We start from the raw sequence: 16,220 nt of genomic DNA, 5'->3' as shown, positions 1-16,220 counted from the left end.
TGCTCTCCTACCATTTTCTGTGCAGGTCTTTTTCTTGTATGATCTCCTGTTTCCAAGTGTGTGTATAGAAATTCTTTATTTCTCTCTATTACTGTATCTGTGTGTGTGTGTGTCCTGTTGTTTGACTCCCCATGTTTAGTACCTGGATTTTTATGTGTCCATGTATTTCCACAAATGCCTCTTTTCCTTTGTATTTCTGCCCTGTGGGGTGTATATATATGTGTATGCATGTGACCCAGCTATCACTGGATAGTCATATTGTGGTTAGAATATTGCATCGCTCCCCTGCACCTCCTCCCCGTTCCCTGTTAATAATAATAATGATGGTATTTGTTAAGCGCTTGCTATGTGCAGAGCACTGTTCTAAGCGCTGGGGTAGATACAGGGTAATCAGGTTGTCCCACGTGAGGCTCACAGTTAATCCCCATTTTACAGATGAGGTAACAGGCACAGAGAAGTTAAATGAGTTGCCCACAGTCACACAGCTGACAAGTGGCAGAGCCGGGAGTCGAACTCATGTCCTCTGACTCCGAAGCCCAGGCTCTTTCCACTGAGCCACGCTGCTGTTGATCTCCCTGCCTCCTGCCTTTCTGTCCTCCAGTCCAGCCCACTACAGTCTTCCCCATGTTCAAACCTCCAAAAATCCCGCCTTGCCCGATGAACTCTGAACATCTCTACAGCCACCTCCAGCACTTTTTACTTATCCATAACACTTATGTTGTGGGTATAGATGAATATTCGGTTTTATACTTCATATCACATTATTCATTCTGATCCCTCTATTTGTCAATATTTTTTATGTCTGTCTCCTTTCCCTTTTAGCCAGTTCCTTCTATGCAAGGAATGTATCTTGCTTCTGTTGTACTATGCATTGCTCAATAATTGGATGCTCAAATCAATACAGTTACTACTAATGACTGTTTCTTAGAAGTGAGCAGGAGTAAAAGTTGAGGAACCTGGTCTCCTGTGCTCTTCCTGCTTCTGACACTCTGGGATTGGGTCAGGGCATGAGTTAAGCTCACCAGGGTAGACAAAGAGAACTTCTTCTAGGCTGTAAACTTGTTTTGGACAGGGAATGTGTCTGTTATATTGTAGTACTCGCCCAAGCGCTTAGTGCAATGCCCTGCACACAGTAAGCCCTCAATAAATACAGTTCACGCACACTGGACAGTGCAATTCCCCACCTCAAGGGATCGAGACTGGGAGTGAGCAGGGATCCAGGGAAGGGTCTGCAGGCTGCACAGAACCTGGGCACTGGGAGGTAACGATGGGAACTGGATCGATTGCTGTGAAGAGGCGGGGCTGAGGTGGCCCTGCCTCCCTGCTCCTAGAGTCGAAGAGCCCAGACCAGGACCCTGCCTTTGCCCAAAATACTGGGGAGAAGAGGGAGTATAGTGTGATAGGATTGGAGGGAGAAGAGATGGCGGTGCCCAGGGCAAAGTCACTAGGGGAAGGGAGTGGTGGTAAGGGATCGATTGAAACTTTATATTAGCTGTAGAGCACCATCATAATAATAATAATAATGTTGGTATTTGTTAAGCGCTTACTATGTGCAGAGCACTGTTCTAAGCGCTGGGGTAGATACAGGGTAATCAGGTTGTCCCATGTGAGGCTCACAGTTAATCCCCATTTTACAGATGAGGGAACTGAGGCACAGAGAAGTTAAGTAACTTGCCCACAGTCACACAGCTGACAAGTGGCAGAGCCGGGATTTGAACCCTTGACCTCTGACCCCAAAGGCCGGGCTCTTTCCACTGAGCCACGCTGCTTCTCTATCATCTGATTGGGGATGTATTTGTATGTGTATCTGTAGGAAATGAACTCCATAGTATAGATGTTCATGATAAATGCCCATTTTCAAGGAATATATAACAAAATATTCCAGTATTCCTTGACTCTCATCTGGGGCAGGGAATTTGTGCTGGAGGAATCTAAGCATGAGCTTTTTGTCAATCACTGTATTTGTTGAGCACTTACTGTGTGCAGAGCATTGTACTAAGCGCTTGGGAGAGTACAGTATAGTAGACACATTCCCTGCCCACAGTGAGCTTACAGTTTAGAGGACAGGTTTCCAGTCCATTTCTTTTTTTTTCCTTTTGTAGCCAGGTTTTCTTATCCTTGTTGCTTCAGGGCAGCCAGGAAAGGTAGGGAAAGCTGGTTCTTTGCGTTCCTAATCCTTACTACCTCCTCTACTACTCTTACAGTAATAATGATATTTATTAAGCACTCACTCTGTGCAGAGCATTGTTCTAAGCACTGATAAAGAGTGTACAAGTGGTAATTAGACTCCACTTGGCTGATACCCTGGTGATTGTGATATTTGTTAAGCACTCAGGTATTTGTTAAGCACTCAGTGTGTGCCATGTCCCATACTAAGCATCGGGGTAAGTATAAGAAAGTCAGATCTTAGAGAAGCAGCATGGCTCAGTGGAAAGAGCATGGGCTTTGGAGTCAGAGATCATGGTTTCGAATCCCCGCTCCGCCACTTGTCAGCTGTGTGACTGTGGGCAAGTCACTTAACTTCTCTGTGCCTCAGTTACCTCATCTGTAAAATGAGGATTAAGACTGTGAGCCCCACGTGGGGCAACCTGATTCCCTTGTGTGTACCCCAGCGCTTAGAACAGTGCTCTGCACGTAGCGCTTAACAAATACCAACATTAATTAGATCTGGCAAGGAGCTCCCAGCTGGAGAACAGTATTGAATCCCTATTTTTCAGATGAGGAAACCGAGGGGCAGAGAAACGAAGTGACTTGTCCTACATCAGGCAAGAGGTAGAGCCAGCATTAGAACCCAGGTCCTCCGACACCCAGACCCTGGCTCTTTTCATTTAAAAGGTGTTGCTTTTCCGACGTCTTCGTTGGATGTTACCACTCGCTACAGACAGTCTCCTTTTTTGGGGTCTATATTTCCAAGGATTATTTCTGCCCCTGGAGTAGAGTTGGAGCTGTTGCAGCTAAGCTGAGACTGAGCAGCCCTGTGCCACCTGTCCTGTACCTTTCTCCCAGGCATCTTTCCATCTTCCTCCCACCCTCCTCTAGAACCTTAGTCCTGTCCGTGGGCCCTGTCAGTGAAGCCCATCTGGACTTTCAGAAAAAGCCTTCATGGCTGAACTAGGTATACAGATATATAGAATGGATCACTAATTTGTGTTGGCTTTGTCATTAGTTTCAAACTTGAGACACGTTAGGGGAAAATAAGTAGAATAATCACCCCGAAGAATATCTTGGGTATGAATTATAAAGTGTGAAATTATTTTTCTTGCTTTAGGGGATTAATAGGGCTTTTCTTATTTTGAACGTTTTCAATTAGGAAACTTATTTGGCTATTTAATGTTATGATATACACCGATGCATCATGATGATTAAATTACGTTGTGCACCATTTAAATGTAAAACACATTTTTTTTTTTACTGTTATTCAACTTTATCATGATTGAGTAGTTTATAATTTCGTTTATAATTTCATTTACCCTACAGTAAATGTTTTAGCTGTCAGGAAATCTTAGATCCAGCCGGCAACTGATGTTCAGATGTTTAACATTTGGGAAGAATTTGGGATTTGCAAAATAATTTTTGGTGTGGGTTTTTAATATGGGGGATATCAGATTGTCATTCAAGGTTTATGTTTATTGCAATAAGGCCCCAAGTAAGCCTATGTCTTTTCTTAATAGGCAAAACAAAGTGTATGATGAAGTCTTCAGATTGCGTCATAAAGCATGCCGGTGTTTATAGCACTGGCCTTTCAATGGTGGTAAGTTCCAAAATTGCTTCCTTGTTTAGAGGAGACAAGGGAGTGGAGAGATCTACCTAAAAGGCAGCTTTCATGTGGGACATCACCTGGAAAAGTCGTAGGGCAGTAATAGAACCACAGGGTTGAGTTTTGTCTGTCCCTGACACAAGTTTTTTTTGCTGTTCTTCAGTGCAGGAGATCAGTCTTTCAGTTTCTTACCATCTATTTCTCTCCCTAGGTATGTGAATAGAAAATACAGTTATCCCCACTTTATAGATAAACCATTTAAGTTTTTAACAAGATCTTACTTGATTAGGTCTGATCGAACTGAACCCAGTAAGTGTGTTAGCGTAGTAAAGGATAGTTTTTACATGTACGCAGTGTGGCGTCTATAGTGGAATATGGTTATTCCTGGCACAGACACCTTTATCGATCCACCTGCATGCGTGCATCGGTGGTGTCATTTTTGAATGCAAAGGACAACATTCGTACTCCTTACGAGCGTATGTAAACGTATGTGTAAATACGAGAATGAAACGAGTGAAGGGTTTTGTAAGATGCAGTACTTCGTTGCGTGGGTAACTACTCTGGCATTCTATTAAAATCATATACGCACACCAAAAATCCCCACAGAACCAAACTTCCAAATGATTTGGCTGATTTGCTGCTGTTTCCATTGTAGTACAATAGAATAAAGACCTTTCAACAGTTCAGCAATGTAATGTAGCAGAGATACAGAATAAGCAGTTTGGCACAAGAAGTGGTTGCATAGTGGGTCGGTGCTGTGGTTGGGACACCAAGGTTAAGCACCATCTTTTTCAGCCATATTTTTCTCCTAGATAAAGTCCACTGTTTCCATAAAGGACAGCTATCAAATATCAGGGGCTGAGGCTGTTGTCCCTGGTTCTCTACGAGATCTTGGTTTATCTAATTTTAATTATGAATCACACTATAGATAGTAGGGATTTAAGACTGACACTTGTTTCTTTTTCCAGTTATAGCGCATTACCTCCTTTATTCCAGAAAAGCTGGAGGAGCCCCTTTGTTAATTATACAAATGCATGCAATTTTTCATAAAAGCCAAATATGTTAATTTTTTTAAAAAAAATCCATTCACTTACAGAAGCCCTGCAGAAATGAGTGCTTAGAATACAGGCTGTGAACTGCATCTGAAATTTAATTTATTTTGAAATCTTCAAGAGAAAGAAACAATGCAGCCTGCCCCCCTGGGCTTGCCTTAATGATTTATGGTGCCCTTATTTCTGTGGTGGGCATGGATAGTAGTAGTAATTATATCTTAGAATCCTCATGGTTTACGAGTAGGGCTTCCATCTGCTGTGGTATACCCATCACACTGTCTCGTGTCCAGTTATTTGAGTTCCTTGTGCTTATGGAGAGTCCTATAGTCCACTACTTTAAAGGATCAATAAAAAAATTATTAGGTAGAATTAGATTTGCTGGAGATGGTTTTAAGTGCCAAGATTAATCCTTTTTTTTTTCTCTTTTCTCTGATTGTAGGGTGCAATCTGCGATTTCTGTGAAGCTTGGGTTTGCCATGGTAGGAAATGTCTTAGTACACATGCCTGTATCTGTCCTCTTGCAGATGCAGAATGTGTTGAATGTGAAAGAGGTGTTTGGGATCATGGTGAGTTGCTAAACCTAAAGTGGAGAGGGAGAAAACCAACTTCTCTGCTATACTGAATAGGCTAAGTTTGCGGCCCGGTATGTTGACGTTCATGAGCTAGACTACTCCTGGGAACGGAAGGGAGGCGGGGAAGAGACTTTGCCAAGAGTCTATATCTTTGGGGAGAGGGGATTCTCCTGTGTCATGGAGAGGACCTCCCCCCCCCATAAAATCCATTCTCTTTTTAGCACTTCTAGTCCCATTTTTTAGAAAAGCACTGGGGGTACATGATCAAAACTTCATCAGAAAAATGATACTGGAAATTCTCCAAGTTGTGTGCACTTGCAGAGCTGGGTTTGGCTTGGGTTAAGAGGCCAAGAGCGGAGTCATAGTAATAATAGTATTCAATATTTATTGTTATGTGCAGAGCACTCTACAAAGTGGTGGGAAAGACTACACGGTTGGGAATTAGACCCTGTTCTTTGAGGGGCTCACAATATAAAAATCTCTCTTCATAGTTGGCCTTCTCCCCAGAGAGTGCTCTGCCCTCCTCTCCTCTCCCATTTTGTGGCTCAGATGGGAACTGAGTAAGGGGAAGAAGTGAGATTCCAAATCTCACGGGATGGACTCCCCTGGCTAAATGTACATGGGATTCTTGCCTTTCACAACACTCTGATTAATGATTGAGAAGTCTTCTGGGTTATTTCATAGGGCGCTGAAATCTAGCCATACTATGCCCAAACTCTTAGAGCTGGAGCTAGTTTAGGGCACTTGGTGCTGCTAGGTTTGAGTACCAGGCTATTCAAGGAGATTTTAAAAGGCTTGAAACCCGCAGGATTTCCCCTCCCCTGGGCATTCTGTTTCTGCCTGAAGTGGAGTGCCAGAGAGATGTGGGGCTAGCCCAAGATTGGGGGGAACCTACCAGGGTTTCTCCTTTTTGGAACACTTCACCTGGATCTGTCTCTGAACAGGAATTCCCACAGAGAGAACCGGTGAAATTCCAGAGAGGCCTGAAGCAATAGAAGGGGTGTCAGATGATAAGATGATATTGGTTGTAGATTCTGTCGTCGTAAAAAAGGCCAGGAGTTTTGCATCCTTGGAAGACTGCGAAAGGGACACCAGCAGTTGTGACCTAGAGGAGGAAATTTTGAGTCCAAGCAGTATGACAGCAGTATCAATTGCATTGATTGATGAGCTAGAAACTTCATGCCAACATTTGTGTCTTCTCTTCTTGGGAAATCTGACAGGAGGCAGAATCTTCAGCTGCTCATTTTGCCATAACTTCCTCTGCGAAGATGACCAGTTTGAACATCAAGCCAGCTGCCAGGTTTTAGAGGCTGAGACATTTAAATGTAAGTTGTTTCCTTTAAGATCTTCTCTGCTTTCTCACTCCTACCTAAGATATATTCAGTCTGTATCTTTCCCCCTCATTAGATTGCAAGCTTCCCGAGGGCCGGGATCGAGGCTCAGTATATTCTATTGACTCTGGTAGTAATCTTAAACGGAGGATACTTTCTCTTGAAAATGTTAATATGTAAAGTCCTGGGTAGAAAAATCCCTTAGGATCATAAATATTTTTACAACCTATTTCCTCCAAGGCTTAACACTGCCATATTTCTAGTAAAATTCTCCTGGGGAATACTTGACGCAGGCTCAGATAGTTTGGGTTGTTGATAACGAGTATTTTTATGACTTCATGTCTGCTAAAATACACCTAACCCAAGCTCTTTTTCAGAACCTCAGATATTTAAGAAGTGTCTGGAACTGTATCATCTCTGACGTTTCATCTCATAGTATGGATCTTGTAAAGGGCTGAATTATTTTTTTTTTCCTTGTATGGAATAAGGACAGGGAACTGAATGATGGGACTTTTAGTCAATCAACCAATCAGTTGTATTTATTAAGCACTTCCTTTTTGAGGAGTGCTGAACTAAGAGTTTGGCAGAGTGCGATATAACAGTTGGTAGGCAGTGTTCCCTCTCCACAATCAATCCATTTTTGAGAGTTTACTGTGTGCATGCATACATTGTACTAAGCACTTAGAAGAGTACAATATAACAGGCAAATTCCTGAACTTAGAATCTAGATTGGGGGGTGGGGGGAACCTCTTGCTGTAAGTCTATCAAGAGGTACTATGAGTCTGTGAAAGGTACACAAATGAAGTGAAAAAGCTGTGTGTAATCTTCAGCGTCCCAGGAGGGAGCTATTGTGTCATTGCTATCTAGATATTAAAATCTGCTTCACTATGTCACAATTTTCCTTGCTTTCTCTGTTTGCTGTAATTCATCCTTTTAGTCTTTTCTTTTCTCCTTTTACTTTTCTTTACCTCTTCCCATGCCATGTTCCACTAGCACTTGAAAAGGTTCCGCTTGAAAAGCTGCCCCAATGGCTGTCTGAATCCCTGTTTCCATAACTTTTTTTCCCCTTAGTTGGTTAAATCTTATCAGTTGTCAATATAACATTGTTACTATGAAATGTGTTTTTGTGGGTTTTTTTTAGCATAGTGACTTCTTGTCTTGCTGGTTTTAAAAAAAAAGAACCTATCACTGGAAAAGATTTTTTGAGCAAATTTGTTTTTTTTTCCTTCCAAAGAGAACTCTCCTCAATGCTGCTGCCCCCAACAGCTTTAAAATCTGTGTAGTATAACCTTTAATTGCCTGACAGATCCAGAACTTCTCTGCCACCCATTATCTTCCCAACATGATCTACGTGCATAGAATTGCTTAGGATTGTTGTGGAACAGAAAAGATCTCACGGAGCTAAACAGAAGAACAGAAATAATCCATGTGGTTGTTTCTAAATCTCTAAAAAGCCTTGATTCCACTGGGACCGGCTATAGTTTGGAAAACTATACAAAAGTGAAGGATAAATTGAGAATTTATAAATTATATTTATAAATTATAACTTATAATTGAGAAGCAGCGTGGTAAGAGTACGGGCTTAGGAGTCAGAAGTTGTGGGTTCTAATTCCCGCTCTGCCATTTATTAGCTGTGTGACTTTGGGCAAGTCACTTGACTTCTCTGTTCCTCAGTTACCTCATCTATAAAATGGGGATTAAGACTGTGAGCCCCACGTGGGACAACCTGCTTGCCTTTTATGTACACCAGCGCTGAGAACCGTGCTTTGCACATAGTAAGCACTTAATAAATACCATTATTATTATAAATTCTGGCTTGATTATAACATACCTTGTCCAGAAAAAGAAAAAAACCCAACAGTTTACAGAGCATCAAAAAATAAATGTAGGACAGTTCTTGAATCCTTTAACCCTAGATAATTTCTTGCAACTTTGCAAGTCTTATTTAATTGAAAAACATTTCAGCATCAATAGTACACAGTGCAATGCAAGCTACCTGCAAGTATTAGAAAAATGAAATCTGTGTCTGCACATTTCAGTAAGGCTTTTAATTCTGTCTCACAAAACATTTTCAGTGATGTAATAGGACAACATGCTGATTGACTGCCTGCAGAGACACCCCCAGAGTGTACCTGTTGGGGGACCCACTGAATGGAGTTCCATACAGCTTGGAGGGGAGAAAAGAAGCAACACTTTTTCTTTAAACGGACAAAAGTTACCTAGGAACTTTGACAGAACTTCGACCCTCACTTATCATTGGGCAACAAAAAAAGAGCTCAGAATGGGCAGTGGATTTGGCTTAAACTAGGCTCAGAACTGCCAAATTCATGATTTAGATCTTTGCATTTGGAACACAATTTAAATTTCTGGGATACTAAAAAAAAAAATTCAAAGTTTAAAAGTTTTTTTTTCTGCCCAGTTTCAAAATGAGGGCGCGCTGAAGTGGGTTCAAATAGTAGCAGATGGATGCTAGGTTTAAGAGATTGTGAAATCCTCTGGAGGCCTTTATAAACAGGATAGTTTCATGAGATTATGCTCCTTCTTGAAGGTTGGTTGGACTAGATCTCAAAGTCTGGCGTTTCTGTGAAATTACCAGGAAGTCTTTGAATTTTTTTCCAGAAGTTTTAAAAAGTCAACCAATTAGTACAATAATTTTCAGCACTGGACCCCCTGACTCCATGTAACTTGATTTTTATTGAAGTTCCTTTTGCCAAACACTTTCATCCTAAAACCTAGGGAGTTGTGAATTAATTTTGAACTTTATCAGTGATTCTTCACAGGTGAAGAACAAATTTTCACTAACTGTGTGGTTAGAGGAGCATTCAGCTCGTAAAACCTAAGTGTCAAGAAAGGATAATACATTTGGTTGTATTTAATAATAATGGCATTTATTAAGCACTTACTATGTGCAAAACACTGTTCTAAGCGCTGGGGGGGATACAAGGCGATCACGTTGCCCACATGGGGCTCACAGTCTTAATCCCCATCTTGCAGATGAGGTAACTGAGGCTCAGAGAAGTGAAGTGACTTACCCAAAGTCACACAGCTGACAGGCGGCGGAGCCAGGATTAGAACCCATGACCTCTGACTCCCAAGCCCGTGCTCTTTCCACTGAGCCACGTATTTGTGTTCTGAAAAGGTCATTTGTGCTCCTCATTTGAAGTTGACATTATTGAGATTATTTTTTGGAAAAATTGATTGACCTAAATATAAACTGAAAGAAATAAGTGGTTCTAGTTGAACATGAAAAGTTTTGTATCATTTCCTCTAGGTGTTTCCTGTAATAGACTTGGACAGCATTCTTGCCTGCGTTGTAAGGTAACACAAGCATATTTACTGATTGTCTTCTGTGTGCAATATAACAGTCTTGGTGGACATGGAGACAGGGAGAGTACAGTATAACAGTCTTGGTAGACATAATCTCTGCCCACAATGAATTTACGGTCTAGAGGGAGAGGCACATTAATATAAATAAATTACAGATGTATACAAAAGTACTATAATGCTGAGGGTAGGGTGAATAAAAGGTATAAATCCAAATGCAACGGTGATGATGAAGGTGAGAATGGATAGGGGAAATGAAGGCTTAGTCAGGGAAAGCCTCTCGGAGGAGCTTTTAATAAGGCTTTGTATGTGGGGAGAGTGGTGATCTGTTGGATATGAAGGGGGAGGGAGTTCCAGGCAGAGGCAGGGTGTGCGTGTCAGCAGTGAAATAGATGAGACTGGGATAGAGTGAACAGGTTGGCATTAGAGGAGCAAAGTGAGCAGGTTGGATTGTAGTAGGAGGAGACAAGGTGATCGTGCACTCTAAGGCCGATGGAAAGGGGTTTCTTTTTGATGCAGAGGTGGATGGCTTAAAAAAATGTTTTGTATCATTCTACTAATAATTGTGGTATTAAGCACCAGCACTGTGCTGAGTACAGGGCTGATAAAAGATAATCAGATTGGACACAGTCCCTGTCCCAAGTGGGGCTTTCCAATTCTAGAGATGGTATCTTATTCCTGTTTGGCAGATGAGGAAACAGGTGCAGAGCAGTTAAATGATTTGACTAGGTCACAGACACACACACACACACCTCCCCCCGCCCCAGCCCATTGGCTGAACTGGGAGTAGTAAACTGGTCTCCTGATGGCTTCTCGTCTCGTGCCTTTTCCACTAGGCAGCACTGCTGAAATCTAAGACTTGAATCAATCGATGCAGAGCACTAAACTAAGCTCTTGGGAGAGTGCAGTGCAACAGAGTCGTTCCATGCCCACAGTGAGTTTACAGTCTAGAGTCTAATAGTGTAAGTCTCTGAAGGTGTCATCCATGGCGAGTAAGGAGACTCTTGTGCCTTTGAGGGATAATTGTGTATGCTTGTGTTTGTTTGCAGTAGATCAGATGAGCAGGCCACTTCACTTGGAAAAGGTTTGGCAGAGGATAGAGATACTTCCCATTATACGCTATTTCTGCCAGCTTACATCCAGTTTTGGCTCAAATTTAAGGTGGGATGAGCACAATTGCTGGGCTGGAAATAACTCTCAAACCAACTATGAGAAATTGAAATTCATCTCACTCCTTCCCTGCAAGAGAGACTTTTCTGACCCTGCGAAGCACTATTTCTTGAGTATGTTTATTTGAACTTGATCCTACAATCCTTTTTTTTTCTCATCATGTTCTAGGCTTGTTTCTGTGACGATCATACGAGAAGCAAGGTGTTCAAGCAAGAAAAAGGAAAAGAACCTCCTTGCCCAAAATGTGGCCATGAAACTCAAGAGACAAAGGATCTGAGCATGTCAAGTTAGTATTTGGAATGCTCCTGGAATATGTTTATTTCTCTATGTGAACTAGAATCCCTATGCTTTATTTGGGAAGCTCAGATATAGTCCTCTGGCTGAGCGAAAAAACTCAAGATTAGGGTGTGGACAAGCAGATGGAAACATCCCACAATTTTGTTGAATTAAATCAAGAATCTGCTCAACAAGTGTGATCAGGGACTAGTTTATTTCATTTTCTGCCATGGTAATGCATGTGACCAAAGAAGAGGTTCTGCTGAACCCTTCTTGAGTAATTAGCTACTAAATTCAGAATATTCATATAAAGATGATCTTGGTCTGTGAAAGCTCTGGTGTTCATTCATTCCTAAATAAGATTCAGTGTTTGTGTAATTTATCTTATGAAGTATATCAATTCTGAATGAGGTTAACTGAATGGCATTTTATATAAGAACTTAATGTGAGATGGGTGGGGAATGGGAAGGAGAGCGAAGGCAAAAATAAAAGCCGTTCATAATACAGATCACAGTTATACCATGGGGTCAACCAAATCTTTAAAAATGGCCTTGACTATATTCTTTGATTTGTGAAAGGATTTGACAGGAGTGAAATAAAATAGGGGCCTTAGCAGTATTTGCCGGGGGCTATTCAAACCTCCATGTCTTGCTGATTATTCATACTATTTGGCTGGCTTGCTGTTTTTCATTTTACCCTAATAATGAGTCAGAACAGATTAGTTGCATCGATGTTGTGTAGAATTTCTTAACCTTACAAGCAGATCTAATTAAAGAAAAGCATGGTGGTACTGTGCCCTCTGCTTGTCTAAGAAAGACATAGCTGAATGAAGTAACGATAGAAGCTCGAAAAAATAAAAATATGCCATCTTCAGTGTCAGTGTTTTAACATGGAGTAAATTGCGTTTAACATCTAGTTTTTAATTGTGAAGAGCCTAGCAATTAAAAATACTGCCTCAGGTCTCTCTTTAGGGGCACCCATGTACTGAAATCCTGAGAATGTTAGCCAGCAGCAGCAATGAAATGCCTCATCACCAGCAGTGCAGTAACAAGTTGCTGGCATCCTGAAGCCTGGCAGACAACACTGTCAAACCCTAGATCCTCAAAAATCCAAGCGCACCCTTTGGTAGGGTTCCGGGCAGCTTCAGGGCAGTCATGTCCCCCTTTGTGGTTTGGAGGGAAAAACTGGATTATGCAGAGGTTTTCAGAGGCTCTGGACTGTAAGGGTGTCGGGGGATGGGGTGTGGGATGTTTCTGCTCTGACCCGGCTGACTTGCTAGGGTTCCCTCTGGGGTCTACAAACTGGAAGGGGCCAGTCTAGACCAGGCTCCTCAGAAAGACATTCAGGCCAGAGTGGTTTTCTCTGGGCTCAAATCCAACTCCCAAAGGGGAGTTGAAGTGTTAGGATCAGGGAACCCATCTGGGAGAAGAGTCGGCTGGTCCAGGCTCCATGGATGTGGAAGATTGCTAGCCCCGGAGAGCCTCTATTCATAGGGGAGGAATGTGGCAGCAGACTTTCTCCCTTACTCTTTCCTTGTTCCTGGACTGCCACAACTCTGCTCTTTAGAGCCGTCGATATTTTTGTTATTAACATGGCGGATGTATACTCAATCGTGTTTATTGGGCACTTTCTGTGTGCAGAACACTACACTGAGTGCCTGGGGAAGAGTACAATGGTAGACATGTTCGCTACGCACGAGAAGAGCTGCACCATGTGTTATGCTCATGTATGAAAGTGGAAGAAAAAATAAGCAATTTGAAAAACATAAAAGCCTCTGGAGACAATGATGTATTGTTTTTATAGGAAAGAGTGATAGAAAAGAGCAGTGGTTTTTAGTCTTCTAAAAGGTTTTTAGTCTTCTAGAAACATTTTCCTAAACAAATGGCTCATGGACTTTTACAGCTAAAGTTTTGGTTAAAAATCTATATATCTGCTTACCGCAGGCAAATTACCTAACCTGCCTATTCCTCTCCATCAAACAAAAATACTCCTGACAGTTGGTTTTAAAGTGCTCATAATCAGCTTTCCCCCTCCTATGTATCCATTCTGTCTTCCCACTATGTCCCAACTCATGCTCTTGTTCATCTCAAGACTAACCTACTCCTTGTGCTTCTTTGGTCTCTTCACCCCTCTAATCTCTTTTGCAAATCCTCCCTCTGCCTCTTCAAAGCCCTTTTACGATCACATCTCCTCCAGGTAGCCCATCCCCAAACACTTTCTAATCTCCCATATTATATATCCCAACTCCCTCTTCAGCACTTTCCTTCCACCTAAGGACACTAACACTACCCCATTCATTCATTCAGTTGTATTTATTGAGCACTTACTGTGTGTAGCACTTAGAAGTCTGACTCCTCCATTAGATTGCAACTCCTTGAGGGGAGGTGCTAAGTGCCCTCTCTATGCCTTAATTTTCATATTTGTTAAATGTGGATCATTTTTAATCTTCCCTGTCTTTCAGGTGTAACGTGAGAATAAATTGAGGCAATACACTGAAAGCACACTACTACTTTGGGAATAAGCTTCCATTTTAAGAGCAGACTATTTTCATGTTTTTATTTCTCAGGCTGCTCTGGTCTTCACACATTCCAACAATATAGGCATGAGCCAAGTAGGATTTAATCACCGGCTTGATTTTGAAAGCTCCTGGTTACATGACTTCTGTATTTACACCAACATACGAAGAATCTGCAGTTTCTCATTTTTCCCATCAGTAGTATTTGAGGAACAGTCGTTTAGCTAGCGTTTGAGAAAGCTTTCTGGTTCCCAAGATAATTGGCTTCAGTGTAGTACTGTAGTACGTTCCGCGTTTCACTACCTCACTACCAGTGGGATCGTTGTTGAGCGGCCTCTCCATTCCACGGCTCACGAGGGGACAGCACTGCACCCTTGAGAACCTTGGAGAGGAGAGGAAGTCCTTGAATGGCTGCCTGAAGAAGGCTCATACCTGCTTCAAGTAGCCGCTTGCTGGCTACGTGGCTGCCCACCATTCGGGGTGCACCCAGGGTGTGGGTGCTGCATCGTGTCCGAGAGCAGGTCTCGGGGAGACGGCGTCCACACTCCTATCCTCGGGGACATTCCCCTGCATTTCTCTGGTAGCAGACCTACTACCCTGATCCCGGGGAGAGTCAGCCGTATTTTGCGACAGTGACGTGATTTTAGGGAGAAGTGTGGGAGAAGACAGCTTGCAGTTTCCCAAATAACATTTTGCTTGTTTATTGTAGCCCGCTCTCTGAAGTTTGGCCGGCAAACCGGTGGTGAAGAGGCAGACGGAGCTTCCGGCTATGACGCTTACTGGAAGAACCTCGCATCGGGGAAATACGGGGACGCAAGCTACCAAGATGAGGAAGATGACGATTATGAAGCTGAGGAGGATGAGGAGGAAGATGAAGAAGGGAAGGATTCAGACCCAGAGACTACAGATCTGTTTACCAATTTGAATTTAGGAAGGACCTACGCCAGTGGCTATGCTCATTATGAGGAGCCCACGGACTAGCACTACCGTTTGCCCAGCGGGCGGTATGACATCTGGAAGAAGCTCGGCTGGATGCTTCTAAATTGTGCTGGTAGCCACTCAGACGTCGCAGCCTTGAACAGAGTCAATGCTTACTAGGGGATTAAAGCGTGTGGAGCTGATATAGGAACGCAAATAATCGTGCTTGCATCGTATCCAAAGGGAGAATTTAAAGAGAAAAATGATTATTCACTTTATTAATCCAAACAATTGAAGTGTAAAGAATTGGGTTATTATTGATTCTAGTGGGCTAGGACCTTCTCGAGCTGGGATTGTGGAGAGTGGGAAAGAGCAGACGTTGATAGTTGGTGGCAATTAAGTTGCAATTTTTACTAAGTGGTGGTGACTAATCCCACGTTGTCTGATTTCTTAAACAGAATAGGCCAAAGTGAGTGACTTATTTTTTTGGCCTGTGTAAACATCTTAATTAAAAAAGCTTTCATATATATATATGTATAGGTTGTCTCTGTGTGTGTGTGTGTGTGTGTGTGTGCATGCATATACACACTGTATGTAGAGAGGAAATACTTATCTAATCCTAAGTATTGATTTGACCTCAGTGGTTGGAGTGCTTGCTGCGGTTTGTGTAGAGAACAGTGTAATTGAAAGTAAAATACCTTTTGAATTACTAAAAGTTCCTAGAGAACCAGTTTTCCTGAGATTATAAAATGTTACAAGGTTTACACAACCATTTTATAGACACATAAAATCAAAAGTATCATGAAACAGTTTATGCCAATATTAGTTAATGAATTCCCAAGTCCATTTATATATTATAATATACTATTGTTTGCTCTTCGGAAACTTCTTTTGGAAAATATTTTTGAGGGGAAGCTTAAGTTTTGATTTTCCATTATTGGTGAGAAACTCGGACTCGGGGTTTAATAACCATTAAGTTGCTGTCCCTTTATTAATTCTGATAGTTCGCAAATCCTAATATAGAGTAGGTGTGTTAGCTTTCATTAGCAATCATACTCCAAAGATTACAATGGTAATTTCTAGGCTAGACTTTTACAGTGACCTCCGTGAGGGTGAATTTGGAAGATTCAAGAAATGCTATACCAGGTTAGACTCGTGTCCAGTCACTGCAGGTGCCAGAGTCTCCTCGATTACCCTTCATGAGCCCATTAATGTGCCCTCATTTTTCTTGAAATTCAATTTTCAACTTCAAACTGATTTTTTTTTTTTAATGCTTCCCATAGCTGTGTGAAAGTTTTTCTTTTT

The 16,220-nt window shown here is 41.9% G+C and overlaps 1 protein-coding gene across 3 annotated transcripts in view; it reads left to right on the top strand.

Moving 5' to 3' along the window:
* The window catches only part of ZNF330 (zinc finger protein 330), a 37,424-nt gene extending 21,980 nt beyond the window's left edge, over nucleotides 1-15,444 (top strand). For all 3 annotated transcript variants that reach the window (XM_007668423.3, XM_007668420.3, XM_001513800.5), the window contains exons 5-10: nucleotides 3,672-3,751; nucleotides 5,249-5,375; nucleotides 6,602-6,706; nucleotides 9,984-10,030; nucleotides 11,375-11,492; nucleotides 14,707-15,444. In XM_007668423.3, the coding sequence (XP_007666613.1) occupies nucleotides 3,672-3,751; nucleotides 5,249-5,375; nucleotides 6,602-6,706; nucleotides 9,984-10,030; nucleotides 11,375-11,492; nucleotides 14,707-14,978 (749 nt within the window). In that variant the 3' untranslated portion in view covers nucleotides 14,979-15,444. The remainder of the gene's footprint in view (nucleotides 1-3,671; nucleotides 3,752-5,248; nucleotides 5,376-6,601; nucleotides 6,707-9,983; nucleotides 10,031-11,374; nucleotides 11,493-14,706) is intronic.
* The last annotated feature ends 776 nt before the right edge of the window (nucleotides 15,445-16,220 follow it).

Source organism: Ornithorhynchus anatinus, chromosome 12 (assembly GCF_004115215.2).
Source record: "Ornithorhynchus anatinus isolate Pmale09 chromosome 12, mOrnAna1.pri.v4, whole genome shotgun sequence".
Taxonomy (NCBI): domain Eukaryota; kingdom Metazoa; phylum Chordata; class Mammalia; order Monotremata; family Ornithorhynchidae; genus Ornithorhynchus; species Ornithorhynchus anatinus.
The sequence above is the reverse complement of the archived record's forward strand: the minus strand, read 5'-3'. Positions and strand labels throughout refer to the sequence as shown.